At 40.7% G+C, this 27,148-nt stretch overlaps 1 protein-coding gene across 1 annotated transcript in view; it reads left to right on the top strand.

Moving 5' to 3' along the window:
- The window catches only part of sorcs3a (sortilin related VPS10 domain containing receptor 3a), a 319,849-nt gene that overhangs the window by 96,254 nt on the left and 196,447 nt on the right, over positions 1–27,148 (top strand). Inside the window, exon 2 of the mRNA XM_042484973.2 lies at positions 15,971–16,038. Within this exon, the coding sequence (XP_042340907.1) occupies positions 15,971–16,038 (68 nt within the window). The remainder of the gene's footprint in view (positions 1–15,970; positions 16,039–27,148) is intronic.

Below are 27,148 nucleotides of genomic sequence, written 5' to 3'. Positions count from 1 at the left end.
CAAAGCAGAATAATGGCTCAATATTCTGGCCTTGAACAAGCAGTGTTAAAGGGATAATTTTGTTACTCACTATGTTATTCCTGGTGCCAGCCTGTCACTGCATATAGGACACAGGAGCAGTTGATGAAGTTCTGCAGCCTCTTTCATTAACAAAAGACAAAACTGTGTTTCTTCATCACTCCAGAAGTGAGACGCTGCTGCCACTTTTTGTATTTCCGTTACGTCACTTGGCTGAAGTTGCGCCTGCACAAGTGATCAATGGCTCTCAATAACCCGGATTAAGTGTATACATGTATCAGTATCCAGGTATATTTTGGAGTCCTCCAGGTCACATATTCAGGTTTCTCCTAAATGGGATAAGGGCAAAATCCAGGTTTCTTATATAAACACATTTTCATGCAACAGTTCATATGATATTACACGAAAATGCACACAAAACAGCTGGTATGATAACCCATGAATAAGTGTCCATGAATTACATTACATCCTCAATTTAAAGTACATAATTAATGTAAAGTTGCGCAGGTTTGGTTTAGGTAAGTAAAGTTACTGTGGTAAAGTTTAGGGAAAAGAAACATGCCTTAAAATGACTCAAAGTTTAAACAGCTCCAAACACCAGTCTCCGAGAGAACATCCCATTACCTAGCAACCACCCCAACCTGCCTCCTTATGGACCACTGGGGACAGCTTCCGGCTTTAACCCCAGTATCGAATTGGTCAGGTAGTTGTTTGTGGGTTTTGCATGAATTACTGGCTAATTATTACGTAGGAAATGAATTAATTCTGGTGCATTACTGTTACTTAGGAAATGTAAAAACAGTGCATGTAAGCAGCTAACAGGATATGGTGTTTACATTCTCAAACAGATACACGGGAAACTCCAAAAGCCTGTTCGTATACGGGTTATTCACGTCCGTGCAAATGCACTCATTGCATTAGTGATATTCTGAGCTCTGTCTGTGCTGCAGTCTATTATCTAACATCAGGTACCAGCTGTGTTTTACATACACGTATCAGCTACCACCCTGTTTTGTAATTAGTGAACATGCAAAAATAGTTCCCTCTGAGAATTGCAAATTCTTTGAACACCTCCAAGATTGTCACTGTGGGCTCCAGCTGAGTTAACCCTTCATGTATTAATGATAAGGTGTGAAAAATCCGATGCAGCAGAACAAAGAAAACCGGACTGCCTTGTTACTGTTTTGTTTCATCGTCAAAACATAGCATATTATTGTGGTTTCTTTCTTTTCTTTAAACAGCGTTAGAGATTTTGGGGGCCGTTTTGATGTTTCACAGTGATGTCTGGCTCGTCTGTGTGTCAGTGAAATTCCACTGTGTCCACTTTTCTATCTGTCTTGGTGTTATACAGTATGATGGGCTAAAGTCAGGGAGTCTACACAGTCTTTGTTTTTATTGCACCCTTGCTTGCACTGTGATAAGCTCCAAACCCCAGCGCAGGCTCCACGGCCAGCCAGATAGTGTTTGCTTCGCTTGACTTCCTCAAGAGCTGGCCTGAGAGACAGATGCACCATGGGAAAGTCAAAAAAAAGAAAAAAAAAGAAATGGGCATATAGAATATTGTTGTGGCTGGTGTCCTGCTTGCTTTTTATATTCCTAAAATAGTCCATGCAAATTGAGACTATTAATACTTTGAATACAATGAAGTTTTTCTTGAATAAATCAAAGACTTAGAAGAGTAGTTTTTTGCCTTTGTTTGTTTAAAACAATGTGGATTTTTTTTAGTTAAGCCTAATTAGGTGCTCGAATGAGGCTGATGTTACACTGTGGAGCTGTCTTCATGCAGGAAACACTCCAAGGGTGTACTCCAAGGAGGATGAAACAAATAAGAATTACTTGAAATACAGATTTAAATCAGAAGGACTGTTTCCGCCTCTTTTTGTGGATGAATCATCCCTCTGCCTCCTGCTATCATTCAAAATGGCAGCAAACGTTACACCCAGCAGCTCAGCATCATGCTTTGCATTTAGGCAGCCAGCTCATGGTGGTGCAGCAAAGAGTAAGAGTAAGTAAAAGAAATCACTTTCCAATTTCCTTTTGACGTTAGGTGCGTTTCAGCATTTCCATATCACCGTGCCAGAATATCCCTGCTTTTGACAAATTATTAATCCCCTCTGAAGAAGATACCAGCGGGTTCCTCGAGACTTTTTAGAAACTGTGGATCCAGGATGGCTGGAGCTCTGCGCACATTTGCAGCTGCTTTACAGACAGCGGTTGTTATGGTAACATTTCTATCTCGAGTCTTTGAAGCTGAGGTGGGATATAGTATGCTTGTGTGAAATGGAAGCTCCTAAAACTTTTTTTGAGGAGGGAATGCACAGCCTAATATGACAGGTTTATCTCAGTGTGCTGGAAAGGTTATTCCTCCCACAGTCTAGAAGTCCAGCTGAGGTGATCAAGAAGATATAGGCTCGCAATCTCCCTCCTGCCATGCAGGCCACTTGATCGGTTTATCAATTGACCTCACATTGTAGCACTACATTGATCCTCTAGCTCTTTTTTTGAATGCCATGTCTTCTGCTCAGACAATGATAAAGCAATCCAATTGAGAGCTTTAGCTCCAAAAAGACTGTCAAAATCTGTCACTTGAAAAGTTAAACTTAAGTTAGTTGAAAGAAAGAAATATTGCTCTTTTGGAGCCTTAAAGGAACAGTGTGTAGGATTTAGTGGCATCTGGTGGTGAGGACTGCAGATTGCAAGCAGCTGAAATTTGTCTCAAATATGTCAAGTTTAAACTCCTGGTTAGATTCCCTTACATGTTTTGTTATAGGCATGGGGGCGCAAAGATAAGCAATCTCTAAAATTGCTATTTTTAGAAATAAGAAGAAACGCTGAGTTGTTAAAAAGAATCCAATGGAGATAGGAGGTTTAGTCACAAGCTTTTTTGAATACATTTCATTGGTTGAGAAATGGTAAAACCCACTGACAGTGTTCATTCTTCAAGAGGTCTCTTCCTCTTCAAAACAAGTGGACCAGGTGAATAAAACTGATATTATTTTAACCAAAAAGCAACAATTACTATTTTGAAGTGATTGCACACAAAAAATACTTGTTATATTCCATCCTGCGAATATGTCCCCCCTAAAGCCTGCACGCTGCACCTTTAAATGACATTTTTATGATTAAATCTCTAATCTTTTCAAAGTCCCCCTCCACTCAAAAATGTGTTTTGCTTATCGTTACCTCACTTGTTGATGTTTGAGCTTCACTTTACAGAATGATGTGCACAGTTTGACACTAGAAGGATGTTTTCACATTCATCTGCTAAAGGGGGAACTTTTATCTGTGCTCACCTTAAATATCAGTTTAACAGCTTGTACAATTGATTTTGTGTCATCACAACTAGTTTGGAGGCCAACTGTGGCCCAGTCTGCAACTTGTGTATGTAGCCCCTCTGTGCAATTAAAGTCCAAACTAGTACGACCCATGCAGACTGCATGGAAAATAATAGGTGTCAGACAGCAACCATCCCTGTGGTCCCCTGACAAACAAGCTTTTCTAAGACAAGCCAACAAAATAATAACCAACCAATTCCATGTGCTACACACTGAGTATCAGTTACTACCATCTGTGAGCATGTTTCCAGTACTACGTTGTCAATTGAATAGATTTAATAACTTTTATCCCTCCTTCAATATAAGAAAAAATTAAATGCAGCAGATAAAATAAAAATGAATGAAATCGAGATGGAAACCAACACAGTCATATCTTTGCTTTTTTATTGATTATTGGCTTTATTTCAGTGGCAGAACTTTTCATATTTTTTTAATCAGTTTTTTAGCACTTGTCTTTGGTTATTATTATGTTTTTCGGATATCTTTCCTGCCTCCTATAGCTGTGTTAATTCTCTTTTCTGTGTGTGGAATGTGTTTTATGGATGCAGCATGAGTAAAGGCCAGATCCAAATTTCTTACATTTTGGTCTCTCGTGCACATATATTGTGAATTGACTCTTTAGTGAAATATTGACATCTGGAGGTAATTACATTTTTTGTTGTGGAAAAAAAACCAATTTTGCTCCAGAGTTAGAGAAGATATTATATTATTACCCTTTATGAAATGTATACTTAAGGTGCCAAAGTGCATAAAACAGCATCAAAATAAAGCTTGATTATTAAAAACAGAAGTGCCAGTGGAGGATCCTAGTACTAACCCAGAGGTCCTAGCTGAATCCCTAATGTCCCAAAATCCTAGAAACATTCTGAAATCCTAGAAATGTCCTAAAATCCTCAAAACATCTTAAACTCATAGAAATGCCCTAAAATCTGAGAAATGTCCCAAATGCCGAAAAGGTGCTAAAATCCGAAAAATGTCCTAAAATCCTAGAAATGTCCTGAAATCCCAGAAACATCCTGAAATTCAAGAAATATCATAATCTGAAAAATGTCTAAAGTCCAAGAGACTGATTCAAGGCCTTCTTGTCGGCTTTACAGACCAAAACCTAAAATGATGGTGGACGAGCAAGAGGGAAACAAAACAAGGCAGACAAGTAAAAGTAAAAGAACAGGAGAGACGGAGAGGGGCATTAAGACGAGATAACTCAGGTAAAAAGAGGGCAGAGTGAAGGTGGGGAGCAGAGATTGGGGCACATTAGGAGGGGAATATGAGAAACAACTAAGAGAATAAAGATAAGAGGTAGGCAGAAAGACAATGGAAAACAAAAAAAAGAAGACCAGCGGGGGGAAGAGGGAAAAGACAAATCCAGATAAACACAGATAAAAGTGGCTTTAGTTGGGAGAAATACTCAGAGTTGGTGAGGTAATGGGGTGAGATGTTGCCGGCGAGAAAAAAGGGTACAAGGGAAAGACAGACACATGAAGGATGGAATAAATGAGAGAGGACTTCACTCCGGGGAGGCATACGAGGGGAAGGAGGGGGGATAAAAGAAGGGAGGAAGTGATTCAGATACAGAGAGATGGAGACGGAGAGCGTGAGAGGGAGTGTGAAGAGGCAGAGTGACAGAAAGAGAAAAAAAGAGGGAGGAAGCTGCAAGGAAGCAGAGTGAGTGATGTCCAGAAGGAGCACAGTACCGCAGTCTTCTCCCTGGTGTGGCCTTGATGGGACTCTAACATGCCAGCAGCTACGGCATACCATTTACACACGCAAACTCATTTTTACATCTTAATTCACTCTCTCTCATCCTCCGATGGCCTTCATTTTTGAAGTGTAACATGTTTTTAATTTTCGCATAATACTGATAAATTAACTGCAGCATTCAGAGCGGAGCTTTAACCGTAACCTTGGGTTTTTGTCTCACTTTGCTGTCAGCCGTAAGGTCGTTAAGAAGTTCTCATATCCATTCAGGGCTAAAAAGGATTATTTCTCCTGGTAGGGGATAATGATGAGTCTGTGTACAGTACATGCACACAAGGAGTTTTTGCATTACATATTACCCTTGAGCAGCATGATGGCAACATGTAAGACAAGAGGCACATCAAGAGTGATTGTCACAGTGAGAGACTAATGTCTTGCACCTTGCTTCAGTTCACCAAGTGCAATCATTTTCCTCTGCTGAGAATCTGCACATTATTTAAGGCTCACATGGAGGTCACGGCTCTCCGCTTCTGTCCATGAAGCACAGACTGACTGATGCTCACACAGACTCCACACAGCAGCCAGACAGCTGAATATTTAAAGGACAAGTGTTTTTTTAATTAATGGATGGTAAAGTAGGAAGAGGCATTTAGGGTTTTATGAGCATGGACCCTGTCATTCTTTTATGTTTCAAATTCAGGAACGCTGTAAGGCCTTCCTTTATTTAATAATTAACAGTGTGTTTTATCATAACTCTACATGCCTTGTTCAGTTTAGTGTCGTATACTGTAGGTTACCGTCAATGTAAAATCAGCATTCTTTTGTATTATGTGTCTATTTGCTCAGTAGAATACGCAAGGATTCCTTTATATGAGCATTTAACCAGTGGAGGTCCCACTGGTTCTCAACCAGGGGTCCGTGGACCCCAGGGGGAAGAGACGAGAAACAAGCCGGTTCGAGGGATGAGCACACAAATGCTTTGCCTGTCTCACTAATTCCAAACATAGTCATCTTTAGCCCCAAATGATTCCTACTTTGAGCAGATACTGTTACTAAAGCAGGTACACTCAACTTGCTTTGCTTCGGGGCCACAAAATGACAGGAGGGCAGGGGCCAATCGCAGCAGCCCAATAAATGTTACTAGGATTTTGGACATTTCTAGGATTTTAGGATGTTTGTAGATCATGTCTTGGATTTTAGGACATTTGTCAGATTAACGAACATTTCTCAGATTTTAGGGAGCTTGGACCTCTGTCGTGGGTGCGGCGGATCCTCCACTGGCACTTTTTTGATAAACAAGCTCTATTTTGATGCTGATTTATTCACTCTGGCAACTTATGTATACTAACAGTATACAAGAGCAATTCCCAGTGTGAATCACTGTTTTTTGAAAGAAAGAAAATGATTAGGGGGCCACCCAGCATTCACCTTTTTTTTTCTTAATTTAGCCACTTGGGGGCAGCAGAAAAGAACATCACCTGTCATTTTATTACCTAATTAAGATTTGTAAACCCCTTTTGAAAAAAAATGTAACTGAATAAAAAAGCTATTTATCTGTCCAAAGGAAACAGAGCACCTTTAGCATTCTTTCACCTGATGAATGTAAATCCTTTAAGCTCTCATTTAGTCTTTATCAAACTCTTGAGAACTATATCTCAATATGTAGCTTCATTTGTTGGACTACTTTAAAGGTCAAGTGTTTAGTATTTAGGGGCATCTATTGGCAGAGATGGTGTGTAATATTCACAACAGAGTTTTCATCAGTTAATTATTAAACGAAAATAAGACTAGTTGGGTTTTCTTTACCCTGTTTGAGCTGTTTATGTCTATATGGTAAGCTGGTCCTCTTTGCATTTTTGCGAACCGTAATTTCTTCTACAGGCTTGGCACACAGAAGAAGTTTTAGTTCTGCAACCTCACCACTAGATGATACAAAGTCCTACAACCTTTAGCGCTTTTATATATGCTTCTGCATGCTGCGGCTGGAGCAGTTACTGACTTTGGTGTTTATGGCACAGAAAACAAAACATGGCTGGAAAGAGGCTGGAAAGAAGAGCTGAAGGGAATTACAAAGTTGCTGATAATTTTCTTTGGGTTTGTCACTGCAAGCGGCGCCTTATTTGATCCATTGTTTAAGATATTGATTAGTGCCACTTTAACCTTTCAAGACTAATGATCATCTCCTATTATGTTGTTCTATTTCTGAGTGTTTCATTTGCTGAACAGCCCAGAGGGAGCAACCCTTTGACCAAAATGGTGAACTGGGAGAAAGACTGCGGTCTTTAGAGCCCCACCCTATTTGTTGCTAGCAGGAAAACAAAGGCAACAGATGACAGTTGAGACCTGTATGTGTCATACTCTCTTTTGTCGTCCCTCTCTTCATTTCAGCTCTCTATTTGTCTCCATTTATGATCCATACAGTCACTGAAAAACATCTCACTGTGTATTTATCCACTTAGTGGCTTCATTTTCCTTGGCGGTCATGCTAAATTGTGTGAAAGGATTCAGTGTTTTTTGGGGGGCCTTGATGGTGGCTCTATCACCACCGGTTGACATTGTGTCTCATAAACAGCTCTCACCAATTGACAAAGTAATTGCTCAGCTGTTGACATGCTACTGAGAGGCTTAATCACTTCTAGATAATGATCAGTTCCAGCTGCCATTTTGGTGTCGACTATCCTGACATTTGTTTGCAGACTACTAAAAGCTTGTTTTCAGTTGTGTGTGAGACTGTCAATACTGGAGTACCATGACATTTTGCAATCAAAGAGGCACAGAGAGCTCTTTTGTTCAGAATGGAGCGAACAAAGCGGACGTCTTTGAAATTGTTTGAGCAAAAATACAAAGTGTCTGACGAGCTGCATTTGAGAAGTTTGGATTCAAGTTTAAATCTTTTGTTTTGCATTGATCAGTTTCTTTGATGCCACTCAAGCTTTTAAATAGAGTAAAATGAATTATGAAGCAGGATTAATGAACAAAATTATAGAAATGTGGCACAGGGGAAACTTTGTAAATTTGATTAATGTTGTGTTACTGTGATTTGTTCCTTTTGTGCTTCATTGTGCTTCATTCTGTGCACTGCAAAACTGCACTTTTACTTGGATGTCTCCACAATGGTTGTCAGTGCTGTGTTAGCTTTTGCAGTCAGCATGAACTAACCTATATTGCTGCTCATAGAAAGCAACTTAAATTTTATGGCTTTCCTATTAGGGGTCAGCATTAGTACTCGAGTCCAATGTGCACAATTCATTTAACATGTAGTATTTACCTGCCGCCCCTGCCACATGAACATGATTCATATTTTCATTCATTCTTTTTTTTTTACTATTTAAAATGGATAAAATTGTATTTCATTGTAGATCTGTGAGCAGCATATTGCTTTGTTAGGTATTGCTGTCAATCACTCTATTTATTATGAGACTACTGCTGCAGGCGTGTGAGCTCTGCACTGCAAACAGTCATAAGAGCCAGCGACAGGGCCAACTGTTAGCATCACATAGCTGTGGTTAACTAGTGGATATTAACATATTCAACAACAGAGTCAAGCCATTTGTTGGGACTGTCGGGCCTGTGTAGTATGTACACATAGCAATTATTCCTCAGTCCCGACTTTTTCATTGTTCCCTGTGAGGAGAGTGTATGCAGCCACATGTGGCCACCTAGAGTTAAGGTGCCGCGTGCAGCCACTCTGAGCGCTTGTAGTTGAAAATCTCTAAACTTTTCGGAAAGGTGCTGGTGATGTCATTGCCACTCTTTTAGCTCTGCTACTTTCATAGCAAAGACAAAAACGCTCATTTGTGGCAGCAGATTGGCCAGCAAACACTGGGTGTTGCTGGTGAGTGTTTTTAGCATTGTACCACTGTGTGTGCATTTTTCTTCTTCTTCTTCTCCTTGTTGTTAATTGTGTAACTGACCCTCTGTTAACATAGTGTCTACATTGCCACTAGGGTTGTGCTGTGTACATGGCTCTTCAGCAGTGTTTTTGTGTGTGTGTTTGTTTGTTTATTTTTTTTGGTGTGTCACGTTTGACGTCATGGACAAGTTGGACAACAGGTTTGTAAAAATTAGACAGCAGCATGGATGGAGGCCTGTAAACACTTTATGGTGTTCTTTTTACATATCTCTGACTTATTCAGTCTGTCTTTCCATCTCGGTGCAGACTAATTTGAAACAATGTTTGAGCGCTGCTTAGGTGGAGATGGATGGTAATTAATGATTGCCCATCATTGCATCACGCCGGTTAAGGGGCTAAAATTAGTGCCATTACATTAAAAAGCCAGATTTTAGTGGGTTTTATTGAGTTTTTTGTGCAGTGTAAGAGCAGCTATTGAAAAAGAGTTGGGTCGATATCTGGTTTTGCTGGTCCAGTCTGGTGTACAGCCTTAAACGTGTTTGATTTTATGCAAAAAAACTTTGTTAACTTTGTGACTTAACTTGATTTGACAAAAGTAATCTGCATTAGCAACCTGTGCTGTGACAGAGTTTGCTTATTTTTTTTAGGTTAACTTTGAATTTATGGTAAGACTAACAGACAGCAGATGATTTTCAGATTGCACGTCTTTCTGTTGTTAGCCAATTTACATTCCTAAATAGTTAGATTTTGTTGTTGTTGTAGTGGAGTATTCTATAATAATTTAATGCAAGTACTCAAATTAGAAATTACTTAAAATGCCCATCCCTATATGCTATGCTGCCCTCTTCGACTACCTGACATCGAGAGTGACCGCTCATTAGGTCATGATCAAAATTGAACTGCTGCTACGCAAAGAGAGCACTTAAACATTGTTCTCAGAAAGTCATTCACACTGTCATTAGCAAACTCTGAGCTGAAGCAATATTCACAACAGTGTTTGGCACTCTGACTCAGTCTCTGAGGACAGGAGGACATTTAGATATGCTAATAATATGTTTTCACCGCAGTTGGTTAATTGCTGAGGCAACAAGGCTAATGCAAGTGCGCTGTGACTGACATTCAGATTCAATAATTGGAATAATATAATAATAAAGTTAACTGGGGATTCAGAAGGGGGAGAGTGCACTTGGAATACAGACACTGTCATAGTTTTTTGTTTTTTTTTAAATGTGCTGCAGTTTTGTCCTTCCATTACTCCCGCTGTCTGCAGAACAAAGGCCATGAACAGACGCGAGCGAGAATGTAAATAAACAAGTAAGAGTATTTGCTTGTTGAAATCCCCAAGCCTTTTTCATTCAGGTCTGCGGCTTAATGCATTAAAAATTCTTGAAAGAAGGCTTTTAAGGTTGGCTGAAAAGATATTTTTGAGACACATTTAAACAATTTTCTTAAGAAGCATTTGAAGGGACAAAAGTAGTTTCTCTGTTTTTCGGCTGGTGTCCTGGCTGTTCAATGTACAATTTCAAATTCAGGCTGTCATGCGGGGATGGGAGGACTACTCGTGTCTGTGTGTGTCACCCCCTGAGCAGACGAGACCACACATCTCTGACAGCACAGAGCCCGTAGGAGCGCACACTCTCTCTCTGAGACGTCCTCATTTCCACAGTGGCACGGCATTCACATATGCACTTACAACAAATATTTACCCAAAACACACAAACATACACGCATACATTCAGTTCTTCTATGTGTTGAATTCGCATGGCAACAATCCATTTTCCAATTTCCATCTTATTCAACATTGCCCTCTCCCTGGCACTGCAAATCTTGCTTGGCCTGGAACATATGTTTACAGTCTTAGTAGGAGGATCCCTCGGGCAAGTGGCACATCTTCCTACAAGAACCATCCGAAGCTCCCTGGTGAGCGGCTGGCTTGTTTAAAGGGCTTGCGGGGATAGTGAGGCTCAGCCAGAGGTGGAAAGGTCCTGGAAGTCTGCAGGCCTCAGAGCTTCACAAGGACATGAGTTCTTGCAGAGGGCAGTGATGCCAGGACAATGGTTCTTTTCCAATCAGTACACAGATTCAGTTTCTTCTCATCTAGCCCTGATGTCTGTCAGAAGAGTCACAGCCACACCTCCCGCATCCCCTCCCAGCCTAGTGACTCAAGTCGAGCTTGTCGGCTTGTTTTAAACAAGCATAAGATTGTTGCAGGCAGGGAAATGCTAACGAGAGACGTGGATGCTAATGAGGAAGAGCAGCAGTCATTTAGGCCGGGAAGGGAAACATTTCAGCAAACAACACATGGACTGATGGATGAAAATAACATCTATTATGTAAAAGGACGTTTCCCCCGGTGAGCTCAGGTCAAGTATGTGATAAATGCCAAATAATTGCGTGTGAGCGCTTTCCTGTTTTCACATTTGCTAAACTAATTTTTTCACACACCTCTGACTGCATTCTGTAACCCAGAGGCTAATATCAGTCATGGATGTTACCAGATGGTTAAGTGTAATAAATAGTGTTTTTTTTGTTTGTTTTTTTTCACCCCAGTTAAACGTATTACCTCTCATCTCTCATGTATTACCTCTCATCTCTCTCACAACTTTACACCCCCAGCTGTCTCTCTGTGCAACAAAGTTGCCCTCCACAGTGGAGGATCACAGCTGACCACTGATCCTGTCATGGCAGACTTGGCCTTCATGTCTTGTTATTTGCTCTGAGGACTTGCACAGTGCTTATCAAAGTGCCCCGCCTGCTGATTATCTCTCCAAAAGAGCAGAGACCAAAGCTGTGAACACAGAGACTGTTGGATCAGGCTTTTCCACAGGGGTGAGGACAGCAGCGTGCTCCATCAAGAGAAAAACTACATTTCAAAGTGGCATACGCAGCGTCATTTATGCAATACTATTATGCACAGCAATATCTGCCTTGTATTCCAAACAGGTGTTGGAGAAAATTAAATTTGCTTTTTAAAGCTATAATTGGTAACTTTTATGAAAACAACTTTGTGTCATATTTGCCAAAACTGTCAGTATTGTCTGAAAGAAGTTCATGAGACAAAAGTCATCTTCCCCCTTCTATTGCTTGTTATGACATTCGCTAGAATCGACCTCATCGCACCAAAATCAACCAATCAGAGCGGAGGAGTCTCTAATGCAGTTGTCAATCATGTCAAACTGTCAAATTAGGCAACGCTGATCAAATGTGAATCAGGAGGGGGGCGCTGCAGTGAGGACAAAGCCTCTGTGCATGGAGCCCACCCCACCAGTTAAGCTACCCGGCACCCCGGAGACTTGGCTCTGATTGGTTGTTTTTGTTCACGTGCAGTAAGGCCATTACAAGAACAACAAGACAGAGGAATGTGTTTTTTCCCGAACTATAAAAAAGTTTTTTTTTTCTTAAGAGTTGCCAAGCTCAATGCAATTCATTATTTTGTAGAATGCTTTAAGAAATCCGTACTTCTTGTTTGAAATAGAGACGACAACTAATTGTTTTATTTTTGTTGCACTTGATTATGAGTGTTCAGCTAAACTAGAAAACAAGGCTGACAGTTCAAATGTAAAAATGGTCTGGCAAAAAAAAAAAAGAAGCTAAAATGTCCAAATGTACAATCACAGCAACTTCACAATGTACAATAAATACTCACCCTGTTAAATAATCTGCAGTTCCTACAATGTTTTTACTGTGAAGCAGCTGAACGGAAAGTTTTGTTTGCATGAACAGCAACGTACTAATTACAGTTTCAGATTTAGGAAGCTTTACGTTTGAAAGGGACATTTTTCCCTTTTTGAGGGTTTTATTGGATTGCAATGTTTATAGTATAATATTATGATTAGTAATGCATATAATAAAGTATTCTATATAGAGAGCACCACACTTAAAAAGGAAGAGCCTCCATTCATTTCCACAGCCTATCCAGGTCTGGGTGGCTCAGCGGCAGCAGCAGACTGAGTTAGTGATCAGAAGGATGTCCTTCTCTATAGCCACGTCCTCCAGCCCTTCCTGGGGGATCTGAGGCCAGACAGGATATGTAATCAGTCCAGCATGTTCTGGGTCTGCCCAGGGGTTTCCTCTCAGGTGGCTGTGCAAGGAATATCTTCACAGGGAGGTGTCCTGATCAAATGCTTAAAAAACTTCTTCCAAATGTCTGCACTCTTCCCTTGCCTTTAAATGAATTGTTTGAAGCGTTGGGGAATACGCTAATTCACCTTTTTGCTCAGAAGTTGCGTGCCAGACTTTGTCTTGGCAGGGCATAGTTACTCCCTGCTGGTTGCCTGGCAACGTCACAGTGAGGACAAGACTTCAGGAGGTGGCTATTGTAGGATCTAAACAAACTTAATGTAACCTATTAATTAGTGCGATTTAGAGGTGGTGGTAGGGGGAGTTTTTACCTTGAGACAGAGCCAAGTCTGGAGTTTCTTCCTTCTGCTAAGCTAAACTAACCAGCTGCTGACTGTGGCATCGTATTAAGTGTACAGAAATGAGAGTATTGAACTTCTCATCTGAATAAGCATATTTCCCAAAATGTCACACTATTGCTGTAAGGGTGAGCCCTGTAAAAAAAAAAACTCTCAGCTGCTTGTATGCCTGATCTTATTCTTACAGTCATCTCCCAAAGCTCATGACACTAGGTGCAGGTTGGAAAGGTAAAAGTTTGAAAGTAGGTCAGCTGGTATCCAGAGCTTCAGGTTCAGCTCTTTGTGCTCAACATCGGTTCAATATAGCATCCCCATGATGCAGCACAAACTCAGGTGCTGATGTTGCCTCATCTTATCCTCAAGACCCTGCAGTACTTAAACTCCCTCACTTGAGGGAAAGCCTGAATTCTAGCATTAGACCAGGCTGATGAAGAGCAATTGAACAAATGTGATATTCCAACACGTTCTCATCCCAACTCGTCACATGGTGCTGCTCTGCCGGGACCTTCCGTGTCCGTAAGACATTTTAGGTATCCTTCTGCATCAGCTGTTTTCGCTCCAGGATGCTGTTATGGTGTTGTCAACAAATGCACATGGTGAGATTATGTCATGTTGGGATGAAACAGCCCCTTACCTTGATGTCAACAAATGCACAAAGTGAGATGAAGCAGCATGGTCCTTAGTCACGGATGGTTAAATTGCAACTGTTGCATTGCATAGGCAAAACCACATTGGGCAATCAGTCTTCTGAAGCAAAACAATGGGAATTTTTACCAACTAAATTGAAAATGCAGCACGTTACGTTTTAGCTCTCAGTAGAAGTAAGTATGTCAAAGCATGTGTCAGTGACTCGCATTCCCAACCAGAGGGCGCTGTGTAACTATTTCGTGACAGGGAGGTCATCTGGATGTCAGGAAGCAGAGCGCGGACGTGATGTTGGAAAATGAAGCGGGCACGGCGAAGCACTGTGTGGGACCATTTCGACCTAAAGGAGGAAAATGCCATCTGTAAACACTGCGAAGCTGTGTTCAAATACAACACGGCGACGACAAAGATGCGTTAACACTTCAGTAATATTCATGCCATCCTCTAAACAACAGCAACACACCATCGGTGTTAGCACGGAAGAGATGCAGCGCACAGCGGGCGGAAAAAAATAACCCAGTCAATCTAGCGGTTATGGAGAAAGACATAATTATGGTGGAGGCCAAGGCTTTCGGATAATGATGCATCTGCTTGAACCGGCATACAATATCCCATGACGGAGGCGAAGTCTGAGCTGCTAGCTAGCTAGCACCGTTAGCAAGGTTGCGTTGACAACAGACGTGACAACGGCGTAATCCCGTCAGTGACGTGTACGGCAGACTCGTGCAGCACAGGTGGACTGTGGTAGCCGTCCTGTCAGACCGGACCGTCACCAAGCTGCACACCGCCAACACACAGGAGCTGCCAGAGGAGTTACGGGAGGCTAATGGAGGATGCAGCTCCGGTTTTAGCCACGCGGAAGCATGCAATGTCAGCGGCGTCGGAGGTCTCCATCAGCAGCACTAACTCCACCACATTTAGCCTCATCAGTGGATATCTCCTGAGGAAAGAGGAAGACTGACCGTGAGTGGTGGAATTCAAGAATAATCCGCTTATAAATTTACACAGATCCAGTTTGACCAGGTTATGTCCTCCCTCCCGATGGTCGCAACGATGCTGGACCCTGGTCACAAGGATCTGGGGTTTTTAACACCTGCACAGCGACTGGATGGAAAAGCTAAGCAGGTTGAGCTGGTGGGGATGTTGGATGTGGCGATCACGATGATGCGACAGCGATGGGAGCTGCAGCTGTGCTGCTGTGGTCTAAGTCCAACCACTGGCAGCATGGACACGGAGGTTGAGGACTTTTTACGGGACATTACCCCAACCTTGGATACTAAGCCGACAGACGCGGGGAGATTCCCCAGACTGGCAAAGCTGGCACGTCAGTGCGTCTGCATACCTGTGACATCGGGACCATCTGAGCGGTGTTTTCAGCCGGCTGCGCTCCGTCTCACACCCAGCCATGTGGACATGCTAATTTTCTCCAACAATAACAAATAGACAGAAATCGGGACCCTGTGAGTCTGAGATATGTTTCTGTTTCTCTTCTTATTTTGCAGCTTTCCATTTAGTCTGTATGTTAGCAGGGGTGATTTTTTTTTAGCATATATGCATACTGTTTCTTTGGAAATAAAACTTTGATTGAGGAAAAAACGCATTTGGTATTTTTTATGCAACGCTTTATGTTGTTTTTTTAAAGCAGGACTAATCGATCGTTAATTTTAACATGCTTGATTAAGTGTTTACAATTTGCAGCCCTAGTTTGGATTGTATGTTATGTGTTTATTTGTGTATGGATTTACTGATTTTATTGGGGTGTGTGTTTATTTACTTCTTCTTTTCTTTTTTTAAAAAAATTATTCTAACTTCTTAAAAAGCTTCTGATGGACAGGTGTTGCACAATAGCATTTCGCTACAAACACTTAACACAGTTTATCTATTTCTTGTTCATAAGCGTACATTTCTAATACTACTTTGATGTCCATATCAAATAAACTAAACTAAAATAAACTTAAGTGTTACACGCTGATTGTAATGGTAAAAATTCCCTCTCTTTGCAGGTGATCCTGATTCTAACCAAGCTGTACGACTTTCATATTGGCAGCGTCACTGAGAGCACTCTTTGGAGGTGAGTACAAAGGAGAATCTTTTTCATAAATTATTTACACATAGATGTGTTTGACTCCTGTAATGCTGCTCTGGTGTCAAAGGGCAGCATTAGCCTTGATCCACAATGATCCTGTGATTAGCTGGGTGTTTCTGCTAATTGACCAGTCAGTTTAATATAATGTCTGCTGACTGACAGCAAACAGCATCAGACTTGGCCCTCTGTGGTACACCTTTAAAACAAATGCCAGGACTTCGTCATCTCTGCTTTTCCTGCTCATTTTCTGGTACAACTTTGAAGCATCAGTGTCTTTTCCCACCTGTCTGCTCACCTCGTGTCTTTTTCTTATCCGCCCCCCTTGTGCTGTGAACAGTGTGTTCTGGTGTCATGCATGGTCAGACAGGGCACTCAGTGTAGAGGATGCTGTTTGCCATGCTCTTGTTCTGGCATATTATCTGATATATTTTCCTTCCTCACTCCTCCCTGGGAATAAAATAAACACGCATAGACATGCACACACACACTGCTGAAACAGCATGAGTGTTATAAAGTGTAAAAACACACTGATAAAAGGGATGGGCAACACATTCCCGATCAGCTGCGTGAAACTCATTAACAAATTGTGGATTGTGTAACATGAATACAGTTACTTCTTTGTCTGAGTTTTAGGATGATGCCACTCACATGACAACGTCCCCTCTGGATAAGATTTTGATTTTTGATCAGAGTTTTTCCCAGATTATCAGTGTACTGTTTAAGGGAATTGGGTCCTCACTGGTAACTGACCATTCACCAAACCCCCCGAACAGTGATTGTCAATTCACAAAGCTTAATGCTAATGTTATAAAGAAAACATTTTGATCTATTGTTCAAAGAACGCTTTAAGGATGTTTATCATTTCAAATAATGTCCCTATAAGGTTAAATGCTGACTGAGATGTAACGTTTTAACTGCAACACTCTGAGGATGTTTTGGGGATGTTGAAAGGTTGCAGGTCATAGAATGTTCTTTTATAAAATGTTCCCATAATGTTACATGAGAACAAAGGAACAACATTCGCAAAGCAACATTCAGAACATGTTATTGAGGCCTGAGATTACAGACCATTTTTTATGAAAATGTAATGTAATGTGATATGTTTACAAAAAAGAACATTTTTAACATTTATTTATGTTTATAGAGAGTTTTTTTCCCCCAGTTGTTAGCTGGTGTATCTGTCAAACAGTGGATTTCTGGAGTAAAGCCTTATTTGTCGTTGGGTGCTTGACCCTTTCGATGAATAGAAATGATGTGTTTTTTACAGAAAAATGCGTCACTCAGCACTTTCCTTTCATGTCATGCACCAGGAGAATTTCTGTAATATCCTGGACAATGCCATATTTTGTTGCATACTGTTATTGGGTAGTGTTAGTAACTTTTTCATGGAAATAGCTGTTTTCAATCCAAACCAACTGCAACCTGCATTTAGAGATCACATGTTCACAGAGGCAGCCGTCTGTCAGCAGTAGCTCCTGGGGAGCTGAGAGGACAGCAGCTGGTCAAACTGCCTTCATCTGGCTGACTGACAGCAGACATTTACTGAACTAAAATATTTTTTATGTCAGGTCAGACCACCATAGTGAGTGAGGGAAATCTGCTGCTCACAGACAGACTGGGAGCTGGTCAATCAATGAATATACGGTAAATAAGTTAAAAACGCATATACAGTGAGATATTTTTGTTATTCAGCACAGCTGCAGATTATGCAGCGGTGCAGATTATGCTTCGCTGAACACGACAGAAATAGACTTGGACTGTAAAAATCGAGAAAGTTCTCTGGTTACCATGAAGATTTGAGCCTGCTTTTGAACTGCTGCCAAAGCCCACTGTACGAGCAAACTGTCTGGGATATCTAGCTCAAGGTTACGATTTATGTGCTCACACTGTGTGGTCAGATTGTCAAGCCACCACCTAAGTATTCACGCTGTATGTGTTTAAAGGAAGACAGAAAAGAAAATGGCCCATTTGTCTCTGTTCTGGCTTTAATTGTTAGTAAAAATTCTTTGAGGGAAGGAAGGAGTGTGTTTGCTAGGGGAGGGTACAGTTCATATATGTAGAGACAGACATCCCCAAAAGGGCTTAAAATCCCATTTCTACAAAAACGAGGCAGTCCTAGTTGTGATTCCCCCTCTCTCTCTTGTTCCTCTTCTTTGTCTCTCTCCCTTTTACACACACTCACACACAAGTTAGCAAGAAAAAGCTGGAATTCAGTCAGACTCTGAAATGAATTGTGTGGCTCCAAAATCGGGTTAGAAATTGGCTCATGCAACACTTATCAAGTGTCAAGCACCCTACTGTGAATCAGGTTTTTGAGCAATACACTGGAGGTAGTGTCTTTTTTTCTAGCTTTTCCAAAACCAGTAACACAAGAGCAAAAGCATAAGGAATTGATGAAATTGTATGTTTATCTGCTCTAACATAAGCTGCCATTGTTAGCATGTCTGCCAAACTAGCAAACAGTCAATTCTGTGTCAACAGCATTACATTTTACTGTGAGGCAATGCCCACACCGTAACTGGATGTCTTTAAAAGGATTAAAAGTAACCATAAGTGAAAGAAAATCTAAGACAGAAAGCTAGGAGACAGATGTACTGCAGTTTTTTGGAGAAAAATAGAGTATGAGTGACTTGTTTGTTTACTACTCAAAAACATTGAATCCCATCCCAGTTCAAATTTCCTTTTTACTTGCCCTCTCCAATGATGCTGCTATGTACTTGAGTATGCAATTACTGGTTCAAACCCCAACCGCTCTGTTTGCCTGAGATAGGAGCAATATTCCATCTGAACAACTTTTTTTTCTCTTTGAGATTTTTGAGATGACAGTCCTCTAAAGCACGAAACATTTGCACTTCTCAAGTTTCTCACTCTGCCCAGCTTGAAGCGGTAGTTTGACAATGATAAGCTGTGCCAAAGTGACTGCTAGCCATTTTTGACATTTAGACAGCTACTGTGTAATTTGGACCCTGAGGCGAAAACAGCGTAGTGTTTTGGTATTTGAATAAGTGCAAAGAAAATGCAGTCCCCTGATATTCTGCGGTGAGACAGAACACAGCTGCTTTAGCTGCAGACACTGAGGATAATAAAACGGTCTGGGTACACTTCTTTAATAATGAAATGATTGTTTTGAAAAAAAAGTGTCTGCTACCTGCATTTCTAAACTGTCTCTGTCTTTGCAAACTCTGACTACCTTTTCTCTCATGTTTTCGTGTTATACAACTAAGTAAACTTTGGAAAATAGAGTCCCACAGTATTTGTAGTCAAAATCTGTTCATTTTGACGATCCCTATAGCCCTTGTTGCATAAACACCCCCAGACATGCCCCCCATCATCACAGCCACCACAGATGGCAGAGAGAGAGAGGACATAATGTGGCCTAAAGGAGAGGTGAAAATCATCTGAATGGAGCTGGAATAAACTGATGTATTTATTAAAAGCCAAGATCTGGTTATCAAACTGCATTATCTCATCCAATGTCTCCTTCAACAGTAACCATGGGGAATTATGTGTTTTTCATTGTAGTTGCTAATTTGCTGGACATATTTTATAGCTACCTTATTAGATTTTGAATGTAAAGGTTTACAAATTTTCTAAAACCTCATTTAAAAAGTGATTACAGCCCACTAATGTTTAGCTTTTGTAGGAGAATGGTAGTATTTATTTTCAGTGTCAATAAGGGCACAACATTTAGCATGACTGTTTTGCTTTCAAAATAAAAGCAAAAAAATGTTTGAAAGTGACCAAAGATGGGTGTTGTGCCTACAATCTTTGATTAAGTCGATATGTGGCCAAATTCAGTGAGAAACAAGAGGAATTGTCCTCTCGTAGGAAGTGCTTATACAGTTATGTTTGGTGGAAAAGTGTTTAATCGTGTGTGTTTGTGTCCCTTTTATTAATCATTCTGCGTCCCATCTGTAAATTCTGATGTTTTTGTGGGTCTGTGAATGCAGAGCAGATGAAATTCATCATGCGTTTGAGTTTTGTTGCGCATGATTGATCAGTTGATCCATTCAAAGCTGATTGGATCGATGGATGAGAAGAGAAGCAGAGTGAGTGAATGGAGACTTTTAGATCCAGCACAATTAACAGTGAAGTTTTACTTTCACCGTGACAACAGTATGCTCGCACTCTGATCATTATAGATACTACAGATCATTTAGTTACTTGCACGGGTAAAGTTAATGATGGATTTGCTCATCCTTACTCAAAACTCGTCACATTAAAAAGGATTGGGGTGGAGAGATCTGTGGCAACAAACAGCACTGATATGTGTTTTTGGGAACTGGATACATTCAAAGATGGCGCTGTATTCTGTCAAAGTTGCTCAGACCAAAAAGCCTCCACAGGCTTCTGTGTTTTTGTGCCCATACAGCATGTGCAGTGGAGTCCTCCTCCAACTGAGCCGGCTGTCTTACTGTTGGCTGCCTGCAAATGCAAATGGGATATTAAATCATTTAATCATACAACTCCTCCAGACTTTCCAAATGATATTTGACCAAATGGATCAAGTTCTTAGAACAGAAAAGGCTTTTTCGTCATTGAGTTATGAGTGTCAATGACATAGTCAGTTGGTTTTAGCCTCGGAGCTTCCTTCACAGGCGACAAAAAATTCTGATAGTAATTACTGTGTTTTCATTTTTGGCAGTCAAAGAATGAATTTGTTTTATAGTGGCTTCTTTTACAATGATTGTGCAAGACAAACAAATTGTTTTTGGGCCAATGTGCATCTTGTAATGAACAAGAAAGTTGCACTATGCAAAATTGCTTCAAAGCTGTGCTTCATGCCAGGGGGCTTGGGTAAAGTTACATTACAACATTTCCCGAAACATAACAACACTTCCCTAAACACAACATTTCAGAGAACAAAGTAACATTTCCCAAAACACTACAACATTTGAAAAAACAAAATAACATTTCCCAAAACACAACAGCATTCCTCATAACACCATGAAATGTTGTAGCGGAAATGTTGTTTTGAGAAATGTTGTAGCGTTTTCTGAAATGTTGTACTGTTTTGACCCACAGGGCCACCGTAAGGAAGAGACCATGAATAATGTGGCTCTTGGTGAAAACCTCCTTAACAATTAAACACAGTATGAATCTTAATTGGGAGAAGTTTCAGCTAGTCTGCAGTCTTCACCACTAGATGCCACTAAATCCTACACACTGCGCCTTAAACTAGTTACATAAGGCACAAAAATACTAAATGAATGGACTAAGTTCAAATTCAGGTCAGGGCAATGCCAGCGTCATAACACTAAAGTTTTTCGAACTCCCACTGAACGGGTACCTACACGAACTATTTGCAGCTTTCAGCAAAGTACATTTAAGGCAACAACCTCAACAGGATGTCTGAGTATTATCCTCGGCTCCACGGAATATTTTTGCACACAAATAAGCGATGATTGGACTCACATAAACCCTCGCGCTGTCATCAGAGTTAAATGCACCATGACAGTTTAACTCTGTAGGGAAGGCGTAATCAGGTGAAGTAATTTATCCATGGCGTGAGAACAGGGACATCACTGTGGTTGAAGATCAGCGTTATTGGCAGCACTCCCAGCCCTGTCACTCACCCACAAACCTACAGTGAGGGGAGCAGCTGTCCATCTAGGTTTGACTTTCCAGTGTGTCAGTGTCTGAGGAAATGCAGGGTTGTGTATGTATGACAGGAGTGTTAGAAGCAGAGGAAGTTGAAGGAAGCAACATTGACAGAGGACTAAAAAAAAAAAGAGAAAGATAAAAGGCTAACTATTTATCGAAGCAGCCTTTTTCTTGAATCAGCTCAACTCTGACGGCGCAGAGAAACCTGGCTGTCTCATGTCAGCTGTGGTCTGTGATTCGTCTCTCTGTTGCTTGCTAATTGAGATCACAGCTCTGATAGGGTTTGAAGAGGAGCAGTTGGAGAGAATGTTTATCACTTCACGGGAAGACGTCCCAAATGGCACGTCTAACGCTGCCTTTTTGCAAAGGTCAAGGCGGTGGCAACACCTCAAAGTATTGCCCAGTCAGTCTGTCAGTTTTAATGAACATCCTGACCTTAAACAATGAAAGCTGATCAGTCAGTCTATGCATAATTTAATAATCAAAGGGCCCGTCATTTGTGCGTGGTAAAGGGGGGAAAGAAATGCAGGCGAGCTATTCATTGTTGACGATAAATCAACTCAGCAAAACAATTCTTCTTCAAAGTTGTTCAGCCTCTCTCATCTGGCCTCTGGAGTATTGTCCCTCCGTAGATGAAAATTTATCAAATATGACAAGCCCTGTACTCATTTGCAGGTATTCAGACGTGGGTAAATTAATGCCAACAACAAAGTCAGGTTGTATTTTCCTCCTAGCCTTGTATGAATTTGACATATTCTATACTTGTACTTTTTTTGCAAAACAAGCTGTGCAGCAGTTGTTTTGTGATTTTCTTGCAGTGTGTTTATTGAAGTTGTGCTCACAGTGTGTTACTGGATCACTGAACTGGAAAGCTTGATGATGAGCTGATGTTAATCTTTTTTTCTTTTTTTTGTACCCTTCCAACACACATAAACGAAAGTCCAGTCCTTTTTTCTTAGTTTGTTTTGTAACAAATATGAGTCATATTGTGTTGCTGTTATAAGTACGACTAAGTTATCAGAGACATTCAGTATGGTAACAAACAGCATCCTTAAACTTAGCTGTGTATACTGAGTCCTCGTTGTCACTGACAGAGTCAGTGGCTTTTAGCATTGGAGCTCCCCTCACTGGAGACAGAAAGCACCATTTTCAGCTCAGCAGTGATAAACAGTATGTTAGTTCCTGATAAAAAAAAAAAAAACAGTTAAAAGGCAACAAAAACCACAGAAACAATCATGATGCTACACCTGCAGACAGCTGCTAACTAAGATATTAGCTGTAATATCTTGGCAAAACATTACAAAACAAAGCTTATTTAGACCTAGTCTGTGCTGAATGGGTTCAGTTTGAGCCAGAAAAAAACTCCAGTGAACTGAAAAAGTGGCTCTTTTGAATGTGATGCAATCTTTAATTTAAACTACATAGTGATAATGTATCTTCAATGGTGCATTAAAGCTTCAGCTGGTAACTTTTATTAAAATAAATAATGTTATGCCATATTAGCTGAAACTGTTACTTTATCCACACAATAATACTTGGGACCAATAGTCTTTGAAAAATCATGTTATTTGTCCTCCTTGTATTGCTTCTAGTCGCATTTGCTAGAATCTCCTGCGGCTGTTGGCAAACAACCAATCAGAGCCAAGGAGTCGCTAACACACCTGTCAATCACTGTTTGTGACTGTCAAAATATGAAACGTGAAAGGGGGAGAGAGAGGGGAGGACATGCAGCAAAGGGCCAAGGCCGGGATCAAACTCGCGGCAGCAGCTGTGGTAGCCTCTCTGTATGGGGTAAGGGTTAGGGTTATCTTTGTACTGAACTGTTCAAAATTAATAAAATCAGAAAACTGATATGAAACTTGTATTGAATTTGCTCTATGCTGTCTGAGTAACATGGAGTATTTTCAGCTTACATCCTGTGTCTGTGGTAAAGTATGGCTGTCTGGTAACGTGTGGGCATCCCGCCACGTTGCAAAGGGTGCATTGGATTTACTTTACGATGCAGTGAGAAGAGCATGTACAGTGAGCAGTGTTGTCAGATGAGACAGTTTCAGCCCAATTTGGCTACTTGTTTGTTGGTGGGTGGAAAAAAATGTTTTAGGGCTTGTGATTGTTTGGGAAACTTCTTTTTTTTTGTCAACAGAAAGTTAAGCTATACTTTAATGAATCAGCTTCTACTGTCCTCCTATAGCTTGTTTTCAGTCACATCATCCCAGTGACATGGGAAAGTCAGATGCGGGCCAAGAAGTGAAGAACACTAAAAGCCAATATGCTAAAGCCTCAGGTGGACCTGCATGCAGGCATCAGAAAATTTCTAGACACATCGGATATGATCCTCACACTTCACGGAAAAGAGCGTGGAGGCAGTCTATATCACAGATGTCCTGTGGACCTCCTTTACTACATGGCTCGCCAAATGAAGGCGTACAAGAGTCTCGAGGATTATAACTATTTCGTGTGTGACTGGGTCATTGACACCAGATCGAATGCAGCATAGAATGACCACTGTCTTGTTTTTTGGTGGGTGATTATGTTTGCATGAGAAACACTGTCTTTTTATATCGCTATATTAACTCTTAAGTAACTGCAGCAGTAGCATCATGCAATGTGCTGGCTGGCTAACTGTAGATACTATTTTCTACCTCGTTGTTTTAGGTCAACCATTCTCAGAGGTGTTCAGAAACATCGCTGAAAATGTGGGTAGCGGCTTAACAAAACAAAAATTAGTCATACACAAGCGTTGTCTGACTTTGCTCCTCCAGGCTTCAGACAAAGGTTTTTAATCCATGTCTGACGCTTTTTCTCTGTAAGTTTTTTAAAACTTTTTGCCTTTGTGTGTCACTGCTTTTGGGACCGGTTTGCACAGCCATAAACAGCAAAAATCTTTGCCATTTTTACGGCACTTCTCCATGCAGAAATCACGCCCTGCCCCCCATCTGCAGTTCTTTGGGGTGACGTGACGTCGTGTACAAACAGCCTGTTAGCATCATTGACGTTGACACAGAGATTTCCATTGGCTCTACATGCAGTAAATGATATGACAGATTCATTTACGTTTATTAAAACTGGTTGCAAGGGTTGGAGGCTGATTTGGCTACTTAGCTTCACTTAGCAACAGCGCATGTTAGAGAATCAGTGGACTTGTCTGTCTGACAACTGACTCACTGTCTTTGCTTCATAAATGATGTAACTGTCCAAATACTTACACAACGGACAGTTGTCATTGTATATTTGCATTACATTAGCATGTGATTTGAGAGCTCTAGTCTTGTGGAGTTCTTGTACATTTTACAATGTAAGCTACAATCATTATGCAGTCTGTGCTTTGAAACTGTTCAATCAGCATCTGAGAATGAATGACTCCCTCTCAATGGACTTATGGATGATAACATCATACCACCAATACACATACTGTTGTAACTGTCTGACTTTTTCTAAATATAATCCTCCAGGGAACATTACTGTAGTCGCAGTCAGTTTGCCCTATTTCATTAAGGCAAATTTTCGCACCAAATGATCAGGCGTTTGAGTCTAATTATTTTGATTTAATTGGTCTTATTCCAGCCTTCAGCAAATTAACGCTGATCAGATGAAAAAAAAAAGAGCATTCTCTCCACTCTTCTTCGTCCCCTATTAACATGCTGATTACAGTTGTAATGATGTTTGGTATGAAGAAATGTTCATTATGAGGATAACTGCCTGAAATTAGTGTCACTGGAAATGACAGTGATTATGAAGTATTAGGTAACAGTTTAGATAACTAGTGGGGAGGGTTTTGTGCAGCTCTAGTTGCTTTAGGTCTTGAACATAATGAGTAGTCCAGAACGGATCAAGAAGTTAAAGGGGCGCTTCACTAATTTTATACATAATGGTATTTTTGCTAGTCATGTGTACTTTCCTGGTTACAACAGCTATAAAATCTCTTCCAACGACCTGTTTCGAGTTAAGGACAAAACCCCTCGAGATGCTATCAAGGTTCTGTCAATAATTCACAATACTAAAGTGGCAGTATTCAGCGACTTGTATTCGAGCCATTATAAAGCACATAGCACATATATAACAGGGCTTCAGGAAAAAAAAAATCCACTGGAAGCACTAGTGCTGTTTTCTTTGATAGCCAAAAAATGTGCAACTTTGGCTCTGATGCAGCCACCTCTCACTGTCTTTAGTTACCACTCTATAGGCTTGCTAAGTGTCCCGCCTGCAGAACTATCTGATTGGTTACACATTACAAATATAGCCCAGCAACACTGAAGGCTTTCTGGGTTTCTTGTAAGGCATTATATAAATCTAAGTTATTAATATTATTGTTATTGAAGGGTGCTGTGCCACATAGGGGCTAAGTGACTAGAGCTTCTCTTGTGAAGATGCAAGTTGACGAATGTAAAACAGCAGCAGATATTACTAAAGTTGTACTAAAGTCCCGGTCTTTTACACTGCATTTGCAAAAACACATGCTCTTTCTACTTAACATCCTGCTGATAGAGTAGTCACTGGGAGTGGAAGGAGTGAGATGACGCCTGGATGTGGACAGATATGCGAGCAGATGACTACAGTTTATAAAAAATGCACTGCAGTGACAACACAGACATTTTTTGCACTAGATATGTGTAAAGCGTTTTGGCCGATGCATATTTTATCAGCAAAAGACCCATTTATGAGTAAGCTGTTACTCTTTCACAGTAGAAACTTTAGTGAACACATCATGCACTCACATGAATGCAACAACGCGGTATTTTAACTTGCACACCCACAAAAAATAGTCACATGTGCGATTAAATGACAACAAAAAAAATAACCGCTAGGTGCAGCTCTAATGTATATTGAATTTAGTCATTCAGCAGAATAAGTATATAAAACTATCAGAAATATTAACACACAACCTCAAATTTTCACAAGTAATTATGACCAGGTATTCTATGTTAAAAACCCATTTTTAGACTTGAGTTTGTGTTATAGTTCTCTGTCTCTTCCGTTTGTTAAAAGGGCTGTGTGAATGCATGTAATTAGTGATAATAAAGGTGATTTTTTTTGCCATTGGGCAACTTTAACCAGAAGTTTAATAACCAAAGGGAATTAAAACATGAAGGTTAGGAAAAGAAGTAAAACACACCCCCACTCCCATCAGTGGATTTGCACCATCTCTCTTTTGAGATGGCCGTCATTGTTGGAGGGGATTCCCTCGCCTAAATGCAGGGGACATTGGAGAGACAGAGAGAGAGAAAGAGGAGATAGCTCTGCATTATCGCTCCCTGGCTGCAGAGTCCTCTCCCGCTGTGCCAAGATGGGGTCACCTGTGGGTGAGGAGTGACATCCTCTCAAATTGCATCATTTTGCTGAGCATGCTCACAGGCTATGTGATATTTCACAGGTCAGTGCCTATAATAAGGGCTCGGCTCTCTCGGAGAGACCCACCTGATGTCTGTGACCTTTTGCAATTGGGCTTGGTATTTCCCTCAAAACCTCGCCAGCCTGGGCTTGCCAGAACTTT

This window comes from Plectropomus leopardus, chromosome 3 (assembly GCF_026936395.1).
Source record: "Plectropomus leopardus strain MGB_pleo_1.0 chromosome 3, ASM2693639v1, whole genome shotgun sequence".
NCBI classification, from domain to species: Eukaryota; Metazoa; Chordata; class Actinopteri; order Perciformes; family Serranidae; genus Plectropomus; species Plectropomus leopardus.
This window is presented reverse-complemented; position numbering and strand designations above follow the sequence as displayed.